This window comes from Acomys russatus, chromosome 29, assembly GCF_903995435.1.
Source record: "Acomys russatus chromosome 29, mAcoRus1.1, whole genome shotgun sequence".
NCBI classification, from domain to species: domain Eukaryota; kingdom Metazoa; phylum Chordata; class Mammalia; order Rodentia; family Muridae; genus Acomys; species Acomys russatus.
This window is the reverse complement of record NC_067165.1, coordinates 37,880,978-37,902,997: the sequence shown is the minus strand read 5'-3', so window position 1 is coordinate 37,902,997 and position 22,020 is coordinate 37,880,978. Positions and strand designations below refer to the sequence as shown.

The window sequence follows — 22,020 nt, the reverse complement described above, 5'->3', positions numbered from 1 at the left end:
CTGAGTCTGTTAGTGTTTCTTTCCCACCCTGTCATGCTCTGTAGCTTGAGGAGCACAAGCTTGTGATCCTCCCGCCCTGAAACGCAAGGTCATGTGATAACCAACAACTGAAGCCAATGACTAACAATGGCGATTTCATGATGCCCTAAAGTGCCCTAAGTAGGGTCAGCTGGGAGAATGGGGACTATGGGAAGGTTGGGGACCAGTTGTTTGCTTTTATTTCTTTGAGAGCCTGAGAGTTGAGCTGGGCTGAGCCTCGGGCTTCATTGGTGACCCCTTCTCAGTAGAATGTTTTCACCCAAGCTGTGGTTTCAATCGGCTAGGGATATTTGGGAAAGACCGTGATTCGGAGAGGCTAGACACACCAGAGAGAAGTGTGGCTTTGAAGCCAACAGATAGTGATCAAAATGGGAAAACTTGGACCTCCACCACTGCCACAGCAGTGATCCTGCCCAGAGCAGTCCTTGTATGGGATGAGGAAAGGCTTTCTAAGTTTTCTGCATGGTTGTCTTTGCTTCTATGTTTCCCCAGGATCACCATCCCTGAAAACCAGGTTCAATGGCCAGCCAGGTCCCGCCCACACTCCAGCAGCTGGCAAGACAGCGTCTGGTGAGGGAAGAGGCCTTGGCCATTTCTGCTTTGGAGAAGCTGCCCGTGAAACTGTTCCCAGCACTGTTTGAAGAGGTCTTCGCTGGCAGATGGACAACAACACTGAAGGCTATGGTGCCTGCCTGGCCTTTCCCGTGCCTCCCTGCAGGAGCGCTGATAGAGGAGCCCCACCTGGAGACTCTGAAGGCTCTGCTTGAGGGACTGGATGTGATGACTGCCCAGAAGGTTCCTTCAGAGTAAGCAGGACCCAGCTAGGCTGGAGGAAGGCTTTGTGGGTGCAGAGAAGGAATAACAAAGCATTTGGGCAAAGGTGGATCAGAGGCTTCTGACAGCAGCAGCTTAGAGGCTTGTAAGAGGCCTGGGCTCTGCCTCAACCATCTGGGCGAATAATGGCAAATGTGGAGGCTACAGCTGTGTAGACACAGCCACTGAGGAATAAACCTGCCTCTGCTTTCCTCACAGCCATGAGTGGAACGGAGGAAAGAGAGAAAGGGCTGCAGCTGCTTCTCTCAATAAGATTCATTTTGAACCAAGCTTGAGACTCTAGGATTGATACTAGCCATGGGGGAAAAGCTAAGGTTTGCAGGAAGATAGCTAACGGGTCAGTGGGGGGCGGGGGCGGGGGCAAGACGTGGACTGTAAGATGTTTCTTGTCTTCTGATAACTCTGCCCATTTTACCAACAGGAAGTCGAACTTCAGAGTACTCGATCTGAGGGATGTGCCCCATGACTTCTGGAGCATATGGGCTACTGAGTCCTACGAAGGTGACTGCTCAGTGCCAGTCACAACACAGGAGCAGGCAGTAAAGACTTGTCCTGCCTCTGGGGAGGAGACACGTTTTATGGTGGTGACTGAATTTAAGATCATGAAGAAAGGCTTCAACGAGTGTGATGAATACCTGTTGGAGTGGGCCCAGGGGAGAAGAAATGTCATTCATCTGTGCTGTAATAAGCTGAGGAGCTGGAACTCGACTTTACACCTTGCCTCGTCTATCTGGGGCCAGGTGAACCTAGGCTGTATTCGGGAGCTGCAGCTGAGTGAGTGGTGTTTGGAATTCATACAAGATATTGAGTTTCACCTGGGGACCATGACAAATCTTCACAAGCTCATGCTAGAAGAAATTAGGAACTCCTACAACCGTGCTACTTCTGTAGAGAGTACTATAAAGGTTTTGGCTTCTACTGTATTCAGAGCCCAACATATCCGGTATCTCTGTCTAAATGATCTCTGTTTACTAAGGAACAACCTTGAAAAGTTGTTCAGGTAAGGAAGAATGGAGCAGATCCTCCAGACCATAGAGAATACGTGTCTTTGCCTTTCCAGGCTAGCAGGTCCTTGCTGGCCAGGTCACTGGAAAACTAGCAGTGTTAAGAGACACAGCATATCTGAGCAGGTGAGCTCTGTGCTCAGATATGTGTGACCAAGTACTTGCATGCCTCTAATGGCTCGTGTATGAAAGGTTGTTTTTGGCCCAGAAAGGGGATGAATAGATGGGAAATATGTGACACTGGGTTTGAAGGTGGAGGAATGGGACACAGCTGTGATAGGGAACAGATCAGGGGACTCATAGGGACACTCTTAGGATGATATGCTGAATCCATCACATGGACAGACTAGATTTGGGACAAGTGTTACCTGCTCTGCTTTCAAACCCACCAATCTTCTCCGATATCGCTTGGCAGAATTAACTTCTTGGTCTCTCCCTAGGAATCTGGACACCCGCTTGGAGACGCTGTCAATTGCTTCCTGCTGGCTCTCACAGGCAGACTTGGATTACCTGGCCCATTGGCCCAACATTTGTGAGCTCAAACATCTGAGCCTGAGAGATTTTATACCTGAATCGTGCCCCGAGCTTCTTGGAGTTCTCCTCAAGCGAGTGGCAAGTACCCTGCAAACCCTGGACCTGGAACAGTGTGGCCTGAACGACTGTCATTTCAATGCTATTTTGCCCGCCCTGAGCCACTGCTCCCACCTCACAAAAATCAATTTCTATTATAATAATATCTCTCTGGTGGTCCTGAAGAAGCTTCTACATCACACAGCCAAGCTCAGCCAGCTGACTGAAGAGCTGTACCCTGCCCCTCGGGAATGCTATGAGGAAGTCATCATACTTAGAGACAGATTTGAGCAACTTTGTCCAGAGCTGCTAGACATACTCAGGGCCCAGAGGCAGCCCAAGGCAGTCTCTTTGGCAATTCCCTGTTTTCAGTGTGGCCATTCCTGTTACTATGACTTGGAGGCCAGATTTTGCCTTTGTCAGCAAGTGTAGGATAAGGTTGCTGGTGGTACTAGGAATGAAAGCCTAGTGTGGGTGGGTATCTACACTGTGTGTGTCATCAGTTGCACGTAATAAATATGGTGCGTTTTTGTTCCCAGCATTTCAATTCTCATTTCCCTGTATAAAACTAATAATAACTTATAACCAACTTCTGATGAAAATAAGCATCTGTAGCCCAAGAGAGCAAACAGAAACCTACCCAACCCTCCCTTAGAGGAAATGGGGCATCCTTCTCTTAAAGTTTCTTCGGCCTGCTTTAGGGCAAACAATATCTTTGAAGAGGCCCAAATAAAATTGGGGAAAACGGTTACACAAGTCAGGGATAGCATCTGTGGTCCAGTTTCTAAATGTCAGGAAATTCCAGGCTTAATAGCAGTCCTGTGTGGAGCAATCTGCAATGCTGGACCAATTGGGATCAGAAGCTTTCTAAGAAGCTGTCCTGTTCTGATGGGTAACAGTAACTGAAGCTCCTGGGGCTGGAAGATGAAGGATGCAGGATGTCAGCAGCATCCAGCATGCTGAGAGGACTGAATCCTGTCAGGTCTGATCCTGCATCAGTGTCCGGTTCTTTTTTTTTCTGAAAACATAATGTCTCACAAGCATTATACACTTCTAAAATTATAATTGAATGACGTATGCATGATGCACAGAGCAATTAAGGCTGGTTCTCTGCTCTTTGTATAAGCAGAAGAAAGACATCTGCAAATCTTCATTCATGCCATACGAAGAATGGCATCTACTAATAAGTCACAGGGAATCTCTGACCAACAGGAAGCCTTGTCTATGCATAGATGTTCATATCTCAGCCAGCCTTAGAGCTTTTTCTATGTAGTGGGATTAGCAATATGAGTTACCTGCTTGTTCTGCAGTTTGAATTCTTTACACCCTGATTGTCACCTCCCAATCCCACCCCACTCCCTTATCCCCTCTCGCTCCCCCCTCTAGTCCTCAAAGAAGGAAGGCCTCCTCCCCTAATATCTGACCTCAGGCTACCCAGTGTCATCTGTGCTGCCTGCGACCTCTTCCTCTGTACCTGGCAAGGCCGCCCTGCCAGGGTGGGGGAGTGATCAACATTAGGAGACCCAAGTCCATGTCAGAAATAGTCCCTATTCCCCATATTATGCGACCCACAAGGAGACTGTGCTGTCTATATACTAGATCTGAGCAGAGGGTCTAGGTCCACATCCTACATGGACCTTGGTTGGCACATCAGTCTCTGTATTGTAATGCGGTTATCCTGAATTAAGTGGTAACATACGCTTATGAGTGAGTATATGCCATGCGTGTCTTCTTCATCGTCCTAATCAGGTCAGTCTTAAAGCTGTGCATGCCATGGCATCCTCTCATCAAGGGAATCCAGAGCATGTGGCTTCACATCGTCCTGTGCAGTGGGATCAGATCACAGGGACTGAGGCTGACAAAGAGAACAGTGGGACGAGGGGACAGGGGACTGGTAGAGTCAGAAAGACAATTATGCATTTTAAGATGATGACTGGCCGCCAGAGAGACAATTATAAACTGGTGGATGTTGGTCCTTGAAGGTCCAGTTTTTGAAGGTTTTTCCCCAGAGTGGTAGCTGTAAAGGTAGGCAGACCTGGGACCCAGGGAGGAGGACTTTCCGCTGTCCTCCACAGTTAGGAACTTTTGGTGAGTGCTCAGAGGTCCTTGTGCTCACAGAGAGGCACTAAGAGAGCCAGGGATGTTTATCATGCAGAGGTGTCTCCGCACAGGAAGAGCTAAATATCAAAATACCTGCCTTCCAGCCAGGAAGCTGGGAGTGGATTTTGTTAACCACCTGGTGACTGTTTTGCTGTCTGTGAAGACAGATTCACCCACCTTTTGCTATAGAGGCAGACCTCACCCAAATTCCCAGATGGTTGTTCCAGACTCTCCCCTCCGTAGACCATTCCCCATCCTTAGGGGAGATGTCACATGTACTCTATGGCCTGCTGACCTCTATGCTTTCAGTCAGAGATCACACTAGATTCTAGGCCTTTTAGCTATAGAATCCACCCTTGTGGTCACTGTGCTTTGTAAAAGAGTCTCTATGTAGTCACATCTTTTTGTTTTATTATGTTTCTTTTTTAACATATACATTCATATTATTACACATGAATAAAATGAACTACATACAGCAGGGAGAATCATGAGACAACCACAAGTTATATAACTGTTAAATTCATAGTGAATTGGCTATTTGTATTTGTCAAACTTGAAGTAAACATCTTTCCTATCGTGTTGAGTCTAAATTTCTGAATGAAAATCAATATCATATCTCATCTTTATTAACTTAATTCATCTATCTTTACCTAAAAATACCTTATCCCCTAACCAACTAAACTTGATTGTAAGACTAAACGATCTGAGCCGGGCGTGGTGGCGCATCCCTTTAATCCCAGCACACGGGAGGCAGAGGCAGGCGGATTGCTGTGAGTTCGAGGCCAGCCTGGTCTACAAAGCGAGTCCAGGACAGCCAAGGCTACACAGAAAAACCCTGTCTCGAAAAACCCAAAAAAAAAAAAAAAAAAAAAAAAGACTAAACAATCTGGTCTTCCACCTCATCAGAGACTTGAGAAGGAATAAAACTTAAATGCCTGAGCGAACCAGTAATGCAGATTAGCAGCTTCCAAAATGAAAAAAAAAAAAGACTGAGACAGTTTTCTGCCTGAACAGTCACCCAACACTGCTGCTGTGGTCACATCTTTTTGTTGTTGTTGTTGTTTTGGTTTTTTGTTTGTTTGTTTTTGTTTTTTCATTTCTCTGTGTAGCCTTGACTGTCCTGGACTCGCTTTGTAGACCAGGCTGGCCTCAAACTAACAGAGATCCACTTGCCTCTGCCTCCGAAGTGCTGGGATTAAAGGCATGTGCCACCACTGCCCAGCTGTCGTCACATCTGAAGCCTTCTTGTGCACCTGGAGTTGAACTCATTGTTGCTGGAAAGCTTTTCCCAAATTGTACTGTGTTTTAAATACGCTGACTATGAACTGTCTAGCACTAGACTCCTTAAAGTCTGATTCAGGTTGACGAAGTCAATGTGCACAGGGTTTTCATTATCTACCTGCAGAGACCCCACCCCAACAGCCACATAGATGTGGGGGAGATGGCCCTTGGAGAAGGTAAGAAAAGTTTTCTTTTAAGAGAAAATATGGGTAAAGGGTCTTTTCATTGAAAAGGGGTTGCAACCTTGAAGTGAGAGAGTGGAACTAAATAATTGCTTTCTGCAACTGGGTAATTTGTATAATTATTAAAGCATTTGAAAAGGGGCTGGAGAGATGGCTTAGATGATGGCTCTTCCAAAGATCCTGAGTTCAATTCCCAACAACCACATGATGGTTCACAGCCATCTATAATAAGATCTGGCGCCCTCTTCTGGCATGCAGGTGTATATGCAGGCAGAACACTGCATAATAAATACATCTTTTTAAACATATATTTGAAAAGATCCAGAGGAACAAGCTGGACAGCGGTGGTGCGTATCTCTAATCCCAGCACTTAGGGAGGCAGAAGCAGACAGATCTCTGTGAGTTTGGGGCCAGCTTGGTCTGCAAAGTGAGTTCCAAGACAGACACAATTAAAACAGAAATCCTGTCTCCTGAAAATCAAAACTAAGCCTGGCGTGGTGGGTCATGCATGTAATCCCAGTACTTGAGGAGGCAGAGGGAGGGGAATCACTGTGTGTTGGAGGCCAGCCTGGTCTTCAAGATGAGTCCAGGACAGCCAGGCTACACAGAGAAACCCTGCCTTGGACTCACTGAATGGGGTTAAACATATTTCTCTGCCTGTGTTGAGCTATGCAAAGTGTTCTTCTAGGCAACATATAAAGGTGTATGAAGAGTTAGATATCTTGTGGACCATCATGCCCTTCCCGCTGTGACAGTAGCTGAGTGTTGCTGTGCTGCAAGCAATGCCAATTCTGACTTCCAGCAAATGCTCAATAGGAGGGCATTGTGTCGGTGCTCCTGCCTTAGAATTCACTTGGCTCCCATTTTTGCCTCTGTGTACAATATACATGCTGAAGCCTCCTTCACGATTTGTCAGTCGTGTTTCATGGCACTGAGCACATACCACAAGGATGGTCAAGGTCAGACTTCTCATCTATATTTCTAATCAAATGGGGGTGAAGAGAGCAAAGTGTGATAGCGACGTCTTCTATTACTACCATATTGTACAGGAAAGATAAGCAGATGGGGTGGCCCCAGGAACAGCCACGCCAAAGTTCGGGCAGAAATCACAACAGCGGGGTTAAGATTCCGTTCTTTTGTTTTTTTGTTTGTTTTTCAAAACAGGGCCGCTCTGTGTAGCTCTGGCTGTCCTGAACTCGCTTTGTAGACCAGGCTGGCCTCAAACTCACAGCGCCTGCCTCTGCCTCACAAGACCTAGGACTACAGGCATGACCACCATGGCAGGTCTCCTGCACGTTTTATAGGCAGGAGCAATTATAGGGTCTAAAGTTTTGTGCCTGGGTTGGTGTCCAATCTCTCCATTGCAATGTTTGCCTTTTAACAGGCGATAACCGCTTCAGGCTCCATAGAGCCCTTTGCTAGGAGTCTTAGCTGGGGTCATCCTCATAGGTTCCTAGGAGTTTTACATGCCCTAGGTTTCTAGCTAGTCCCAGAGGTGCTCCCACATCCCAGTTGTCTTCCCCAGTATTCTCTTCCTCCATCTTCCCCACACCTGATCCCTCCTGGTCCCATCCTCTGTGCAACCAATGTTTCTTGCATTCTATTTCCCTTTTTCAGTGAGGTTCATCCACCCACCTGCAACACTACCCTGGGTTTTCCTTAGTACTAAGCTAATTTGGGTCTGTGGATTATAACGTGGCTACCCTGTCCATTATGGCTAATATCCACTTATAAGTGAGTACAAACCATGTTTGTTTTTCTGGGTTATCTCACTCAGGGTGATCTTTTCTAGTTCTACCCATTTGCCTGCAAATGTCACAGGGTCCTTGTTTTTAATAGCTGTATAATACTCCATTGTGTAAATGCACCACATACTCTTCATCCACTCTTCTGCTGAGAGATATCTAGGTTGTTTCCAGTTTCTGGCTAGTCTGAATAAAGCTGCTATGAAGATAACTGAACTGAATATAGGTGTCTTTGTGGTATGGTGGAGCATCCTTTGGGTATATGACCAGGAGTGGTATAGCTGGGTCTTAGGGCAGATCAATTCCCAAATGCCTGAGAAACTGTCAAATTGATTTTCAAAGTGACTGTATGAGTTTTCACTGCCAAGGGATCAAGGACACCACAAGAAAACCTACAGAATCAACTAACCTGGTTCCACAGAGCTTGAACCACCAATAAGGGAGCGTAAATAGGACTGACCTAGGCTCTCTGCACACATGTAGCAGTTTCACCACTTTGTCTTCATGTGGGACTCCTAACAGACTTAGCAGGGTCTATCTCTATTGCTGTCTTTGGAGTTCTTTCCCTCTACTGAGCTGCCTCTTCCAGCTCCCATAGGAGACATGCCTTGACTTCCTGCAACTTGATATGGGAAGACAGGTTGACTGATATACACAGGAGGCCTCCCCTTTATAAGAGAAAGTGAAGAGTACTGGATGTGAGGCAGGGAAGAGTGAAGGGAGAGAAAGCTACAGTCAGAATGTAAATAAATAAATTAATTTAAAATTTAAAAAAAATCCAGTTCTAGAGCCGGAGAGATTACTTGTCAGTTAAGAGCACCAAAAACTCTTCCAAGAACCCAGGTTTGTCCTTCATTGCTGGTGGGAATGCAAACTAGTACAGCCACTTTGGACATCTATCTGGTGCTATCTCAGAAAACTGGGAATAGGGCTTCCTCAAGACCCAGCTATTCCACTCCTTGGAATATACCCAGAAGATGCTCCAGCACACAACAAGAAAATTTGCTCAACCATGTTCATAGCAGCCTTATTCATAATAGCCAGAACATGGAAACAGCCTAAGTGTCCCTCAGTAGAAGAATGGATAAAGAAACTGTGGTACATTTACACTATGGAATACTACTCAGCTATTAAAAACAAGGAATTCCCGAAATTTGTGGACAAATGGATTGAGCTAGAAATGATCATAATGAGTGAGTTCACCTAGAAGCAGAAAGACTCAAATGGTATATACTCACTTATATCTGCATACTAGCCCAAGGGGCATGTCCCATGAAAGTCTTCACTTACCAGGAAACTGGGACAGAGGGGAGGACATCCTATTGGGACTCTAGATGAGAGAAGCATGGGAGACTAGCAAAGTAGAAGGATACAGAGGGTCCTAGAAACCTACTAGAAGAACATTATGATAGGCAGATTTGGGCCTAGGGGTCCTGCTCAAACTATGGCACCAGCCAAGGACAATACAGGCCATAAACTTCAAACCCCTACCTAGATCTAGCCAATAGACAGGACATTCTCCACAGTTGAGTGGAGAGTGGGGTATGACTTTCACACATACTCTGGTGCCTCATATTTGACCATGTCCCCTGGAGGGGGAGACCTGGTGGCACTCAGAGGAAGGATAGCAGGCTACCAAGAAGAGACTTGATACCCTATGAGCATATACAGGGGGAGGAAGTCCCCCTCAGGCACAGTCATAGGGGAGGGGAGTAAAGGGAAAATGGGAGGGAAGGAAGAATGGAAGGTTACAAGGGATGGGATAACCATTGAGATGTAACAAGAATAAATTAAAAAAAAAAAAAAAAAAGAACCCAGGTTCGTTTCTCAGCACCCACATGGCAGCTCACAACTATCAATAACTCCAAGAGCTGACACTTTCACACAGACACACATGCAAACCAAACACCAATGCACATAACATAAAAATGAATTATGTATATAAAAAAAAAGATACAGTTCTTAGGCTGAGCGTGGTGATACACACCTTGAATCCCAACACTAGGGAGACAGAGGCAGGCAGATCTTTGTGAGTTTGAGGCCAGGCTGGTGTACAGAGTGAGTCCAGGACAGCCAAGGCTACACAGAGAAACCCTGTCTCAAAAAAAAGAAAGAAAGAAAGAAAAGAAAATATACATCCAGTTCTTAAGTTGGGTAGATCCCATAGACCAAGAACATGACATTTGCCCAGCGGCTGCAGGGCTGTATCAGAAGGTGGCCAGCAGACGGCAGCAACTTTGAAGAATAGGGCCCACAGCCCTATGGTTCACAAGCTGGACATAGGGATGGTGATACTGATCTCAGCATGCAGGAGGACAACACTAGGTCAGGAGCACAAGGAAGCACGGGCTGATTGAGAACATCTGAAGACAAGGAGGAAGCCAGGTGCAGCGGTGCACGCCCTTAATCCCAGCACTTGGGAGGCAGAGTCAGGTAGAACTGTGACAGCCAGAACTACATACTGAGAGCCTGGCTTTAAACAAAACAGAGAGAGAGAGAGAGAGAGAGAGAGAGAGAGAGAGAGAGAGAGAGAGAGAGAGAGAGAGAGAGAGAGAGACAGAAAGAGAGAGAGAGGAGAGAGACAGAAAGAGAGACAGAGAGACAGAGACAGAGACAGAGACAGACAGACAGACAGACAGGCAAGCCTGGTGGCATACACCTTAAATTCCAGCACTCAGGATAGCAGAGGCAGATTGCCCTCTATGAGGGAGGGGGCGGGGGAGAAACACTGTTAGATCCAACATACTTTGATCTATTTTAATTTTCCTTTAGCCAACTTTATGGCTCAATTGCACATTGTAGCCTGAATATGCTGTTAGATTGAAATTCTTTGCCAGCCCTCCAAACCTTTATGAGAGTGGGTCTGGCTGAGCCCAGGGTCATATGCCTGTAATCCCAGCACTTGAGGTGGCAGAGGTAGGTGGATCTCTGTAAGTCGGAGGCCAGCCTGGTCTACAAATGCAGTCCAGGACAGAAAGCAGGCAAGGTAACAGAGAGACCTCTCTGTCCAAAATAAAAAAGAGTGGATCTGCCTTGCTCACATATGACTGAAAACCTTTGCACATAACCCACCGGACAGCCACACCAGCAGGATGTAACAAGGCAAAGGTTGGGAGGAAGGAATGGACTCCAAGGTGTTTAAGGCAGAGAGGAAGTTCTGCAGTTTGAGCCCCGTTGATGAACAGCTCAGTGTCTTTCCTCCCCTAAAGCCACAGGACTCTCCTGACCTTGAACCTAGGAACCAGCTGAGGAGGTCACTGACTGAGGACTCCAAATATCACTGTTCAGGTTTCCAGGGTCTGGTTATTCCTTTACACCTACCATGATGGAGACACATTCGCTAGTCAGTCCTTCCCAGAGCTATGTTAACACGTTCATGATTGTCCTGCTGACTCCAAATCATTTAGAAATGCATACATTGTTCTTCTGATTTCCTCTCATCCCACTGTGTTTTAGGTCAAATTGACCTCTGCGATCTGAATGTACTACACACAAGTTGGTTTTCCAAACACTGAACACTATGTGAAGCCACGTGCTCTGGGTCCCATTGATAAGATCTGTTACTGGGATACTATGACCTGCACACCTTTGAGACTCACCTGATCAGAGTGATGGAGAAAGAAACCACAGACACAGGTAGAGCAATGTTGTGATGAACCAGTAGTGTGCTCTGACGCAGAAACACCCTGCATCCCAGAAACTCAGACATTTACTGATGCAACCCACAGAGAGGGCTAGCTTATCAAGGTAGGGCATCTTTCTGGGGAACAGACTCAAGCTACAATAATCCTAGAAAAAGAAACAGTGGTTGACACTTTCTACAGAGGGATCATTGATTTTCTGCATCAGGGGAGGACCCTCTTCTTCCCAGTGTGTCTCAAGTATTGAGGTGCTTGGTATATCAATGTTCTCGACAGCAGTGGGTTTCACCAATTCTCAATACTAGGTGTCCATTTCTCAGTCCCAGCTTCAACTTAGCACATTTGGTGCTGGACAATGGAAACCTTAAGTCTCCAGGTTATAGACTAAACACTCATGAGAGTTTATGAATTGGCTTCTATTAAAACAGACTCTCTTAGGTTGCCTTTTAGCCCTGAGTATATCCAGGAGATCAGGACAAACTAGGACAAATTTGTCTCTGCGAATATCACCCATGTCATCATAGCAATCCAGAGGGGCGGGATACAGCTCCTGGCTCAGCTGGCTCAGCCTGGCTGTGTGGTGCAGGAGTTGCTTCAGGGCAGGCAGAGAGAGTTTATTACCAGCGAAACTGACCTTGGTGAGCTGGGAGCATTGGCTCAGGCCAGACAGGAGGTCACAGACCTGAGAGTCCCGCATAGAACACCAGCCCATATTCAAGGTTTGCAGGGTGCCTCTAACTCGCTCAAGGAGAAGCCCAAGAGGCTTAACAAAGAAACCACCCAAACGTGTGGCACTCAGGTCCAGATGTTTGAGCTCACCAACGGTCAGGCAGTGGGGCAGGTAGTCCAAGTCTGCCTGTGAGAGGTGGCAGCAAATGATTGACAGGGTCTCCAAGGGCTTCTCCAGGCACCTGGGGAGAAAACAAGTGATTGGTTGCTGGAAAAATGGTAGAGGGCTGATGGAATTGACAGGGAAGCAGATGACATTTCTCTCAAATTCATTCTATCTATATGATGGAGATCAACCCAGGTCACACCTTCTGCTCTGCTGTCTGCTCACATAACACAACACTCCAGTCTGAGGCCTGTGGGCATCACCGTGGGCATGGTTCAGGGAATGGCAGGAGACCACAGTAATGGCTGTTATCAGGCCAACATGGGGCATGTAGTCAGGACTGCCTACCCCAAACAAGATTCAGCATCTTCCTGTGGTGTCCCTAAGGTTCCCCGACTTCTGTTCCTCACTAAGGTCATGTCCCTGTTCCCACCTTCAACCCTAGTATTGCACATTTCCCATCTACTCAAGCCTTTGTAGACTCAGAAAAGCCTTTCACACACGAGCAGTTAGACTCATTCCTGTGCCTGCTCACACACGTTAGCACAGAGCTCATCCTCTCATAGATGCTGTGTCTCTAACACTGCTAGGGTTCCAGTGTCCAGTCCACCAAGGACCAGCTGACCTGCAAGAAAAGAGATGTGTCTCCCATCTCCTTGTGGACACTGTCTACCATTCCTTGCCTGATAAAGTGTACTGCGGGGACATAAACAGCTTTTAAGTTATTTAAACAGAGATTCCGCAGGCAGTGGAGTTGGGACAACTGAAAGCTCAACACATATATTCTCCCTATGAGCTCTTGAGGATAGTCCGTAGGGAACGGGTAGACAAAGAGTCCTAGTGTGAGCGTGGAAAGATTTTTCATCTGCTCCAGGTAAGGTTCAAGAAAAGCCAACTCTTCCATACACAGACAAGTCAGATGAAGCTCCTGGATACAGGCTGGATCTACAGACTTGAATATGTCTGTGAGAGTGGGGCTGGGCTGGTCACAAATCAGCAGCTTTCTGCAGCAGAGATGAGTGGAACCTTGGTGCTGACGGGCCCACTGCAGCAAGCATGCGTCCCATTCATCCAGCTTCCTGTCCTGGAGCTTGAGATCAGCTATCACCTTCAAAGAACTCTTCAGCCCAGAGTCAGGACAGCTCTCCACTGGCGGCTTCTGTGTCATGAGCTTTGGTAAACACTCATCTTCATAGGATCCAGCAATTCGACTCCAAGCGTCATGGGGCGCATTCCGCAAATCGAGCACTCTGAGTTGGCGCCTTGTGTGGGAAACATGAACATAATTCTCAGAAGGGAAGACACACCCTACATTCTGACTGATTCTCTTCCACACCGCACACTTCTAGTTCTTCAAACTCTTTCCTTGTCCCTTTGCCCAGAATCACACCCAGAGCCTCATTCTCAGTAAACAGGGATCTCTGCCAGAGACGCAGCTTCCCCCTGTCTCACTTCCCTCCATTCCACTCCCTTTAACCCCGACCTCAGTTCACTTGTGCCTTTGAGGCAGGCATGGAAAGGCCTGTTCTCCACTGCTGTGTCTACTCTGCTGTGTCCTCCACATTTTCCATGATTTGCCCAAGGGGCTGAGATTGAGCCCAAGCCTCTCCAGTCCTCTAAGCTGATGCTGTCAGAAGCCTCTGACGTCCCTTTAGCCAAATACTCCCTGTCCCCAGCTGTTCCTTCTCTGCACACAGAGCCTTCCTCCACCTTAGCTGATCTTGTTACCTGGAGGGACCCTGTGCAGTCAGGACATGCACTCCCTCAAGCACAGCCTTCAATACATCCAGTTCCTTGGCCACTATCAGGGCTCCTACAGAGAGGCATGGGGAGGGCCAGGAAGACACAATGGCCCTCAGGATCTCTGTGTATCTGTTGGTGAAGGCCTCCTCCAACACTGCTTGGAGGGGCTCCGTGGACAGGTCCTCCAGAGCAGGAATGGCCAAGGCCTCCTCCCTCAACAGACTCTGTTTTGCCAGCTCCAGGAGTGTGGATGGGGCCTGGTGTGTCACTGTGACTGGATTTCAAAGATATTGATCCTGGGGAAGCATGGAAGCAGTGACACCATTAATGACTAGAAACTTCGTGTTAATGCCGGCTAGGGCTCTGAAGAGGTCCAGGGCAGGGTCTCTGTGGCTGGATGTTAATGCCTTTCCAGTTTACTTTATCTCTTGGATAACCAGAGATGATGGCTCAGGCAACTGATCAAGACTGAAAGAGAAAGGAGGAAAGGGGAAAAAAGAGAGCCCAAGGTCTCTTCTCTAGGGGCTGGCTATAATGCAGCCAAGGGGGAGAATTTAAACTGACCACAATTTTCTCATGGCTTAGGCTGTAAAATCAGCTTCTAGCTAGAGACTGCATGGGGGTTGTAAAAGGAGGCATTTTGATCTGTTACTTGATCGTCAAAAAAGGCAATTAATCACGAAAACAGAGGAATTCTAAAATACCACAGGTTACATGTTTTAAATCTAAACATTTCTTAGCTAAGTATCCATTACATAAGTTCACAGTGAGTTCAGAGTGACAAGGCGTAAAAGTTACAAGAATATAGGACTTATCAATTAGGACGGACCTAACTGTACACTATTCAGCTAGCTCTTAGTTCATAATGAGTTCAGGACAATAATTTTATCTAATGCCAGATTTTAGAGAGATGCAGCAATGCACAATTGACAGGGTAGTCTGAGGTTGGAAGCAATTCTGGGGTGCATCACGATACAGACCTTGCAAATACCAGATCACCTCCAGAGATCTCTCATGCCTACTCAGCTTCCCCAAATCAATGGCTCCTGACAGCATGTCAGAGGCTGGAAGCAGTTCTGGGGGTGCATCATGGTACAAGACCTTGCAAACACCAGATCACCTCCTAGACAGCCCACATGCCTAGTGAGCTGCCTCAACAGGGTGGCTCTTGGCATCTCTCCCTTTCGGATTAATTCAATTAAGAGTGTGAATTTCTCTCAGGGCGGAGCGGACCGCAGTTCCTAGTTGTCTGAAGGACATATGTGATCCATTATAGGACAGAGGAGTAACACCGATCCATTTATGACATGAGGTAGTTAGACGTGCCTTAATATATTGAATCTGGTTTCCTATATAAAGAGAGGCTTCTTCTAGAGCACTGATTATATCGGTTAAACCTTGATCAATCTTATCCTGAGCAATCAGTGCTAATGATACATTTGGGATTAATGAATTTACACGGCCAGCAGTGTGTACCTGTTGAACCAGTGAGGCAGCAGAGGCTGACACTGCCCCTATGATACCAATTGAGGCAGTAATCCCCAGGACGAGTGCACCCACCAATCTTTTAGGCCGTGAAAGAGAATCAACAACTCGTTCCAGTGCGTATACAGCGGAGTCTTCATACCAAGGCAGGGAAAGACCAACAGGCAGCAAAGCACGTGACGGCTGGCAAACAAGAAGGAAAACACCGGGACTTGAGGTGGAATTTAAGCAATTAGTCAAGTAACAGCTCTTGAGAGAAATATATATATACAGATCGATCGGTGGTTATGCGCATAGTTCCGATGTCACCTGGATAAATAGTTGCAAAAAGTGACAAGACTGGAGTCCAAAACGGCCACAGAATCGTAACGGCGATTCTACGACAACGTGGTCAAGGGCAGCAAAGGTTGACAGAGCTGACTCTGGGGCTTAGGGCAATGAGAAAGCAGGGCTACATAAGCAGGAGCAGCCCAGCCGGGTCTAAACAAATGAGTTGTGCTTAGCTCCGGGGAAGAGGCTGACCAGTCATATATATCCATCTGGACTTTTCCATAAGGGTGGGAAAATCATCCTTTTATTAGGAAATACACATTGTATCCCCACCCCCCCCCCCACCCCCGAGCAGCTTCTCAACTGAAAGCAAAGCACAGCTGCATGTTGACAATGTACAGCATGACTCTGTTGAGCCAGTTCTGTAGAAAAGGCGACGACCTTTGTTAAGGGATCGGCCATACAATTGCCCTCATGTACATGCCCCACAAAGAAAGGACAATTTCTAGATTGGACAAGAACTTGTAACTGTGATAGCAAGGTCAGAATGGTAGAGCTGTGTGAGGGCAACGGGGCTGTTTCAATGTGAGGGAATAGTCTAACTATCTATTGGGAATCTGTGTGTAGGTTAAAGGGTCTGTCTTGTAGCCTTTTGAAAACAGCAATTACTGCTATTAGCTGCGCTTGCTGTGCAGAGGCTTCCTGGGTAGGAAAGGCTTCCTTCTGGTCATCAATAATCAAGGCAGCTCACCCTGGGGCTGAACCATCAGCAAAAACAAGCGTTGCTGGAGGGGGCAGTGGCCTGGACCTAGTTCTGAGAGGGAAAATAACCTGATGTTTAAAAGGCAAATGAAGGTTTCAATTTCAGCAGTAGCTATTTTTCAGAAGGGGAGGAGGATCCAATCGATGTCTCCAAGAAGTTTTTGAAAGTCATCTAGAGTTTCCAAATGGTCAACTCTCAATTGTAAGGGCAGAGGGGACATGAAGTTTGTATGAATAACACATCCCAACTATGAAAACGGGGATTGTAGCTGAACCTTTTCTGTAGCTACCTGGAGCCCAAATGAACTTAACTGCCCAGCTAAAAACTGTAAGGCTTCCTGTAAATAGGCCCTATCTTTATGAGAAAGTAAAATATCACCCATCTAGTGAATAAGATAAACATCAGAATAAGCTTTACGAACTTGTAAGAGAGCGAGGCCCACAGATTTTTGACAACGGGTAGGGCTATTTTTCATGCCCTGAGGCAGCACTTTCCAATGATACCTTTGATAAGGTCTCTGAAGATTAAGTGAAGGCCAACTAAAGGCAAAGCGCTGACAGTCCGAAGGATGCAATGGCATAGTAAAAACGCAGTCTTGGAGAGCAATGACAACAATATTATCATCCTTTGGGATGGCAGAAGGTGGCAGTAGCCCAGGCTGAAGGGCTCCCATGCTTTCCATAATGTCATTTACCTTTCTAAGGTTCTGCAACAGCCTCCAACTGGCCTGATTTTTTTAATAACAAAGACTGGGGTGTTCCAAGGGCTAGTGGAAGGCTCGATATGACCCTTCCGGAGCTCTTCTTCCACCAGGCAGGTAGCCGCTTCCATGTTGTCTTTAGTTAAGGGCCACTGCTCAATCCAAGTTATTTTATTTGATTTCCAAACAACTGGATCAGATGCTAAGGTTGCAGTGGCCCCTATGAATAAATCCTGGTATCCCAAACCAGTTCTATCTTATTTAATCTCGGGAAGGATGGGCTCAATCTGGCCTTGTGCCCCACTTTTCCTTTTGTTTTTGGTGTTTTTTTTTTTTTTTTTTTTTTTTTTTTTTTGGATTGGCGACTAACGCTTCTTTCTCTCTGTGTGAACGACTAAGGCTAAGGATTCTTTCTCTGTTTCTTTTTCTCTTTTCTGGAGCCAGTTAGACTGGCGACTGGCGTTACTTTCTCTGTATCGGAACAACTTACACTGTTCTTTCTATCTGGACGACTAGAACTGACTATTCTTTCTTTTCTGGAACCAGTTAAACTGGCGATTGACATTTCTTTATATCAAGACTTTCTCTGTTTGCTCATCTATCCTTTTTGGGCTCTCCGGAAGGGCTTATCCACATGGACTTACCTACCCAAGGTCCCTATTCGAAGGCGACAGTTATTAATGCCCGGCTAGGGCTCAAGAGGTTCAGCGTAGGGTCTCTGTGGCGGGATACAGATGCGGACCAAAGCGTTCAGGCGGCGGCGGTGGCGGCGGGCCCCGGAGCGAAACAATAGCTGGGGGTCCAAGCAGCTTCCCAATGCCTCGGCCCTCAGACTCAACCACTCCCGAGCCGACAAGGCGAGAGAACCGAGTCAGACCTCTTAGCGCCACAGAAACCGGCCACGACCAAGCCCCGCCAATCCCCTGGTCCTCGCCAAGACGAACGGTGGTCGCGCACACTCGCGCGCATGCGCAGACCAGACCAGCGCCTTGCGCTACGGACCGCAACAGGGTCCTGCGGCCTGGCAGACCGCGGCTCCGGATTGGTGGGCGTGCACAGCGCCAAAAAAAACCTGTCAAAATAAAAACGGTGGGAGCCTGGGTGTGGGTGGCCCGCGCCTGTAATCCCAGCACTCGGGAGGCAGAGGCAGGTGGATCACTGTGAGTTCGAGGCCAGCTTGGTCTACAAAGTGAGTCCAGGGCAGCCAGAGCTGTTACACAGAAGGAACGAAAACTGTGGGAACTTTTAAATCCTCAAGCTGCCAAATGAGACAACCGTCCTTGCGGACTTTGAGAGTGTGCCAACCGGGCTGGAGAGATGGCTCAGTGGTTAAGAGCACTGCCTGTTCTTCCAAAGGGCCAGGGTTCAATTCCCAGCAACCACATGGCAGCTCACAACTGTCTGTAATTCGAAGATCTGACACCCTCACACCAACGCACATAAATTAGAGAGGTTTGGGGGGGGCGCCAACCAGACTGTACTCTAGAAACAGTTCTCTACGGCGATTCCTCTAAAATCTCAGATTTTGGGTTTTGTGACAAACAACAACAGTTATTTCCAGTACGTTAATTGTCAGAGTCAGCCTTATCTACGGGACTATAGAGAACTAAAAAGACACTTGATGTACTATCGAGTGGTAAAATCTCTGTTTTATTATTCTTGTATTCTGTTGTTTTTGCTATTGCCTTAATTCAAACTGTACAAACTGCTAGTTATTGTTTTTGCCTTAACTATGTACTGAGACAACTAAAAAATTAAGAGTCTCCTGGGCTTATGTTGCTCCTTATGAACATTATGCAGCTAACCTTATTTGGACGTGCATTTCAACATCCATCCTTGTGGACTTTACAGCACTCTGCAGTATAGATCTCCCTTGGCAGGTCTGGCAGGGCTTGAATTTAGCTTGTGCTTTTCTCTTTTGCCTGGCACAACTCATGCCTCCCTGGGTGCTGGGATTAAAGGCATGTGCCACGATGCCCGGCTCTAATGTCAGATTTCAGAGAGATGCAGCAGTGCACAATTGACAGGGTAGTCAGAGGTTGGAAGCAATTCTGGGGTACATCACAATACAGACCTTGCAAATACCAGATCACCTCCAGAGATCTCTCATGCCTACTCAACTTCCCCAAATCAATGGCTCCTGACAGCATGTCGGAGGCTGGAAGCAGTTCTGGGGGTGCATCATGGTACAAGACCTTGCAAACACCAGATCACCTCCTAGACAGCCCACATGCCTAGTGAGCTGCCTCAACAGGGTGGCTCTTGGCATCTACCTTTCCACAAATCCCTCCCCTTTGCAGCCACAGCCTCCCTGCCTTATTAAATAACCGGAGCTGCGTACCACCAGATCTGTCTAATTGCAAGGCTTTAAAAGTATAAAAATAGCTAGAGCCTTGTTGGTCCACAACTTTAATCCCAGTACTCTGGAGGCAGAAGTAGGTAGATCTGAGTTCAAGGCCAGCCTAGTCTAAAAAGTGGGTTACATGACAGTCAGGGCTACACAGAGAAACCCTTATCTCAAAATAAATAAAAATAAAAAACAATCACAAAGTATTGTGTTCAGACAGAGGGATGCAGCCTTGGCTTCTCCAGGAGTGGAAGGTGTTTCCGATGGGTGAGCTCAGCACACAACCTGGAGGATGTAAAGTGGATAATGGGATGCAAGGCCCAGATCCATGGAAATGTAGGAGGAGTTTCCTAACTTGGAGGTTTGGAGGTATGTTAGTGGAAAAGCCATTGGGGGGGTTCAAAATGCAGCTTCCAGCATTGTGGAAAAGCAGGAAGCGAGCCGAGGTCATTGAGCAAGGAGGGAGTAAATGACTTATGTGGAGGCAAATTGTAATGAAACCCATCAGTCTGTATGTTAACTTAAAACACTAATAGCAATTGCTCTATTTGCAATTGGTTTAGAGCTTCATTTAGTTTTAGTTTATACCTGTATGTAATATCTGTGCACAAAAGGGCTTTAATTCCCATGGAGGCCAGAAGAGGGCACTGGATACCCTGGAATAGAAGCTGGGTTCTCTGGAACATCAGCAAGTGCTCAGCCACTGAGCCATAACTCCAGCTAACTAGTTGTTTGATTGGTTTTTTGAGACAGAGTTTCTCTGTATAGTCCTGGCTGTCTGGAGTCACCTTGTAGACCAGGCTGGCCTCGAATTTACAGAAATCTGCCTGCCTCTGCTCGCCAGCTGAGTGCTGGTATTAAAAGCATGAACCACCACCAGCCGCCTGCGGATTTCTTTAAAAAATTAAACATAAACTATGTTTTATCTGTTATATTTTTGTGTCTGCACATAGGGATGCCATGACAAACATACAGAGGCCAGAAAACAACTTTACAGGATTAGTGTCTCCTTCCTGCCTCTGAAGTCACAGCATGACAGTGATACAGGCAGGGACTTTATCTGCTGAGCCATCTCAAAGGCGCTCCTTATGTTTTGTGTCTTCCAGTCTTCAAAGCCTGGTGTGGGGTGCACAATTGGGCCCCTTATTTGTGTGGGAGGATGTAGGCAAGGGTGTGGTGGAGCCCACCAGGTACTGACCAACCTAGACAGTGTCATGAAAACGTGCCTCAGAACAGGAAGACTGGTACAGGCTAGGTTGGTACAGTTCCTGAGCGGCATGTCCCAGGCCTGTGGATTGCTCCCAAGCATCCCATAAAAGTGTCTGCTAAGCCTATAATCCAAGCACTGTGAGGCTTCATGAACTGAAATACATCAGATGAATCCTTGTCAGAACGATGATGTAGACCAGGGAAACTAGAAGGCAACACGACAATGTGTGGGACACAGGCCTGTCAGCCCAGCACTCCGGAGATTGAATTGAAGAAGAAAAAACTGTCCAGGTCAAGCATTGCTAGAGTGCACCATGTCTTCCCCCACTCTACGCCTCAGACACGGTTTCTCTATGTAGCCTTGGCTTTCCTGGACTCTCTGTAGACCGAGTAGTTTGGATGAGATGGGAGTAAACTGAGGTTTCCACCAATACCTGAGCAAAGACTCTGCCTCGGACTTGAGCCCCGTGATGAGACACTGGCTTATGTCTCAGTTTGAAAGCATATTCTTTCCTGGATGCTTCCCAAGAAGCCTGCAAACTGGAGGTCCGGAGGGATGAGCATCCAGGTCCCAGCCACACTCCTGGCAGTGCATGTGCTGCTAAGGCATGAAGCTTTGGCCTCTCTGCTCTGGAGGCCCTGCCCATGGAGCTCTTCCCCACCATCGTCCAAGGATGCCTTTACTGAAAATAAATAAATAAATAAATAAATAAATAAATAAATAGATCCACCACCCTGAGGGTGATGGTGGCTGCCTGGCCTCACTGTGGCACCTTTAATGAGGATGGCCTACTGCAGACTTTCAAGGGTGCACTGGGTGGACCTGATGTCCTGCTAACCCAGAAGATTCATCCCAGGTAAGCAAGATCCACAGGTGCAGGAATGCAGGCAAGGGGTAAATATAGCCAGAAAGAATGGGGGCCAAGCCGGGCGTGGTGGCGCACGCCTTTAATCCCAGCACTCGGGAGGCAGAGGCAGGCGGATCGCTGTGAGTTCGAGGCCAGCCTGGTCTACAAAGTGAGTCCAGGATGGCCACGGCTACAAGAAAAAAAAAAAAAAAAAAAAAAAAAAAAGAATGGGGGCCAAAGAGGATCAGAAATTTCCGATGGTCCCAGCTTGGAGGATTAGAGGCCTTAGCCTTTAGTGAACTGCCCAGAAAAAGGATTCTCAACGAGTAAACAACAAGGGGCTGGAGAGATGGCTCAGAGGTTAAGAGCACTGTTGGCTCTTCCAGAGGTCCTGAGTTCAATTCCCAGCAATCACACGGTGGCT

At 47.1% G+C, this 22,020-nt stretch overlaps 2 protein-coding genes across 2 annotated transcripts; one reads left to right on the top strand and one right to left on the bottom strand.

Moving 5' to 3' along the window:
• Positions 1-579: 579 nt before the first annotated feature.
• On the top strand, positions 580-2,879 carry LOC127211263 (oogenesin-3-like). Its single transcript, XM_051171089.1, has 3 exons — positions 580-845; positions 1,295-1,873; positions 2,318-2,879. Exons 1-3 carry the CDS (start codon positions 721-723, stop codon positions 2,877-2,879), a joined length of 1,266 nt encoding a protein of 421 aa, XP_051027046.1. The 5' UTR covers positions 580-720.
• Positions 2,880-11,760: 8,881 nt separating this feature from the next.
• LOC127211262 (oogenesin-1-like) lies at positions 11,761-20,818 on the bottom strand. The gene is made up of 5 exons (XM_051171088.1): positions 20,788-20,818; positions 17,935-18,264; positions 13,960-14,248; positions 12,857-13,493; positions 11,761-12,333 (listed from the first exon to the last, which is right to left on the bottom strand). The coding sequence occupies exons 1-5, from the start codon at positions 20,816-20,818 to the stop codon at positions 11,761-11,763; spliced, it is 1,860 nt and encodes a 619-aa protein (XP_051027045.1).
• Between the last annotated feature and the right edge of the window lie 1,202 nt (positions 20,819-22,020).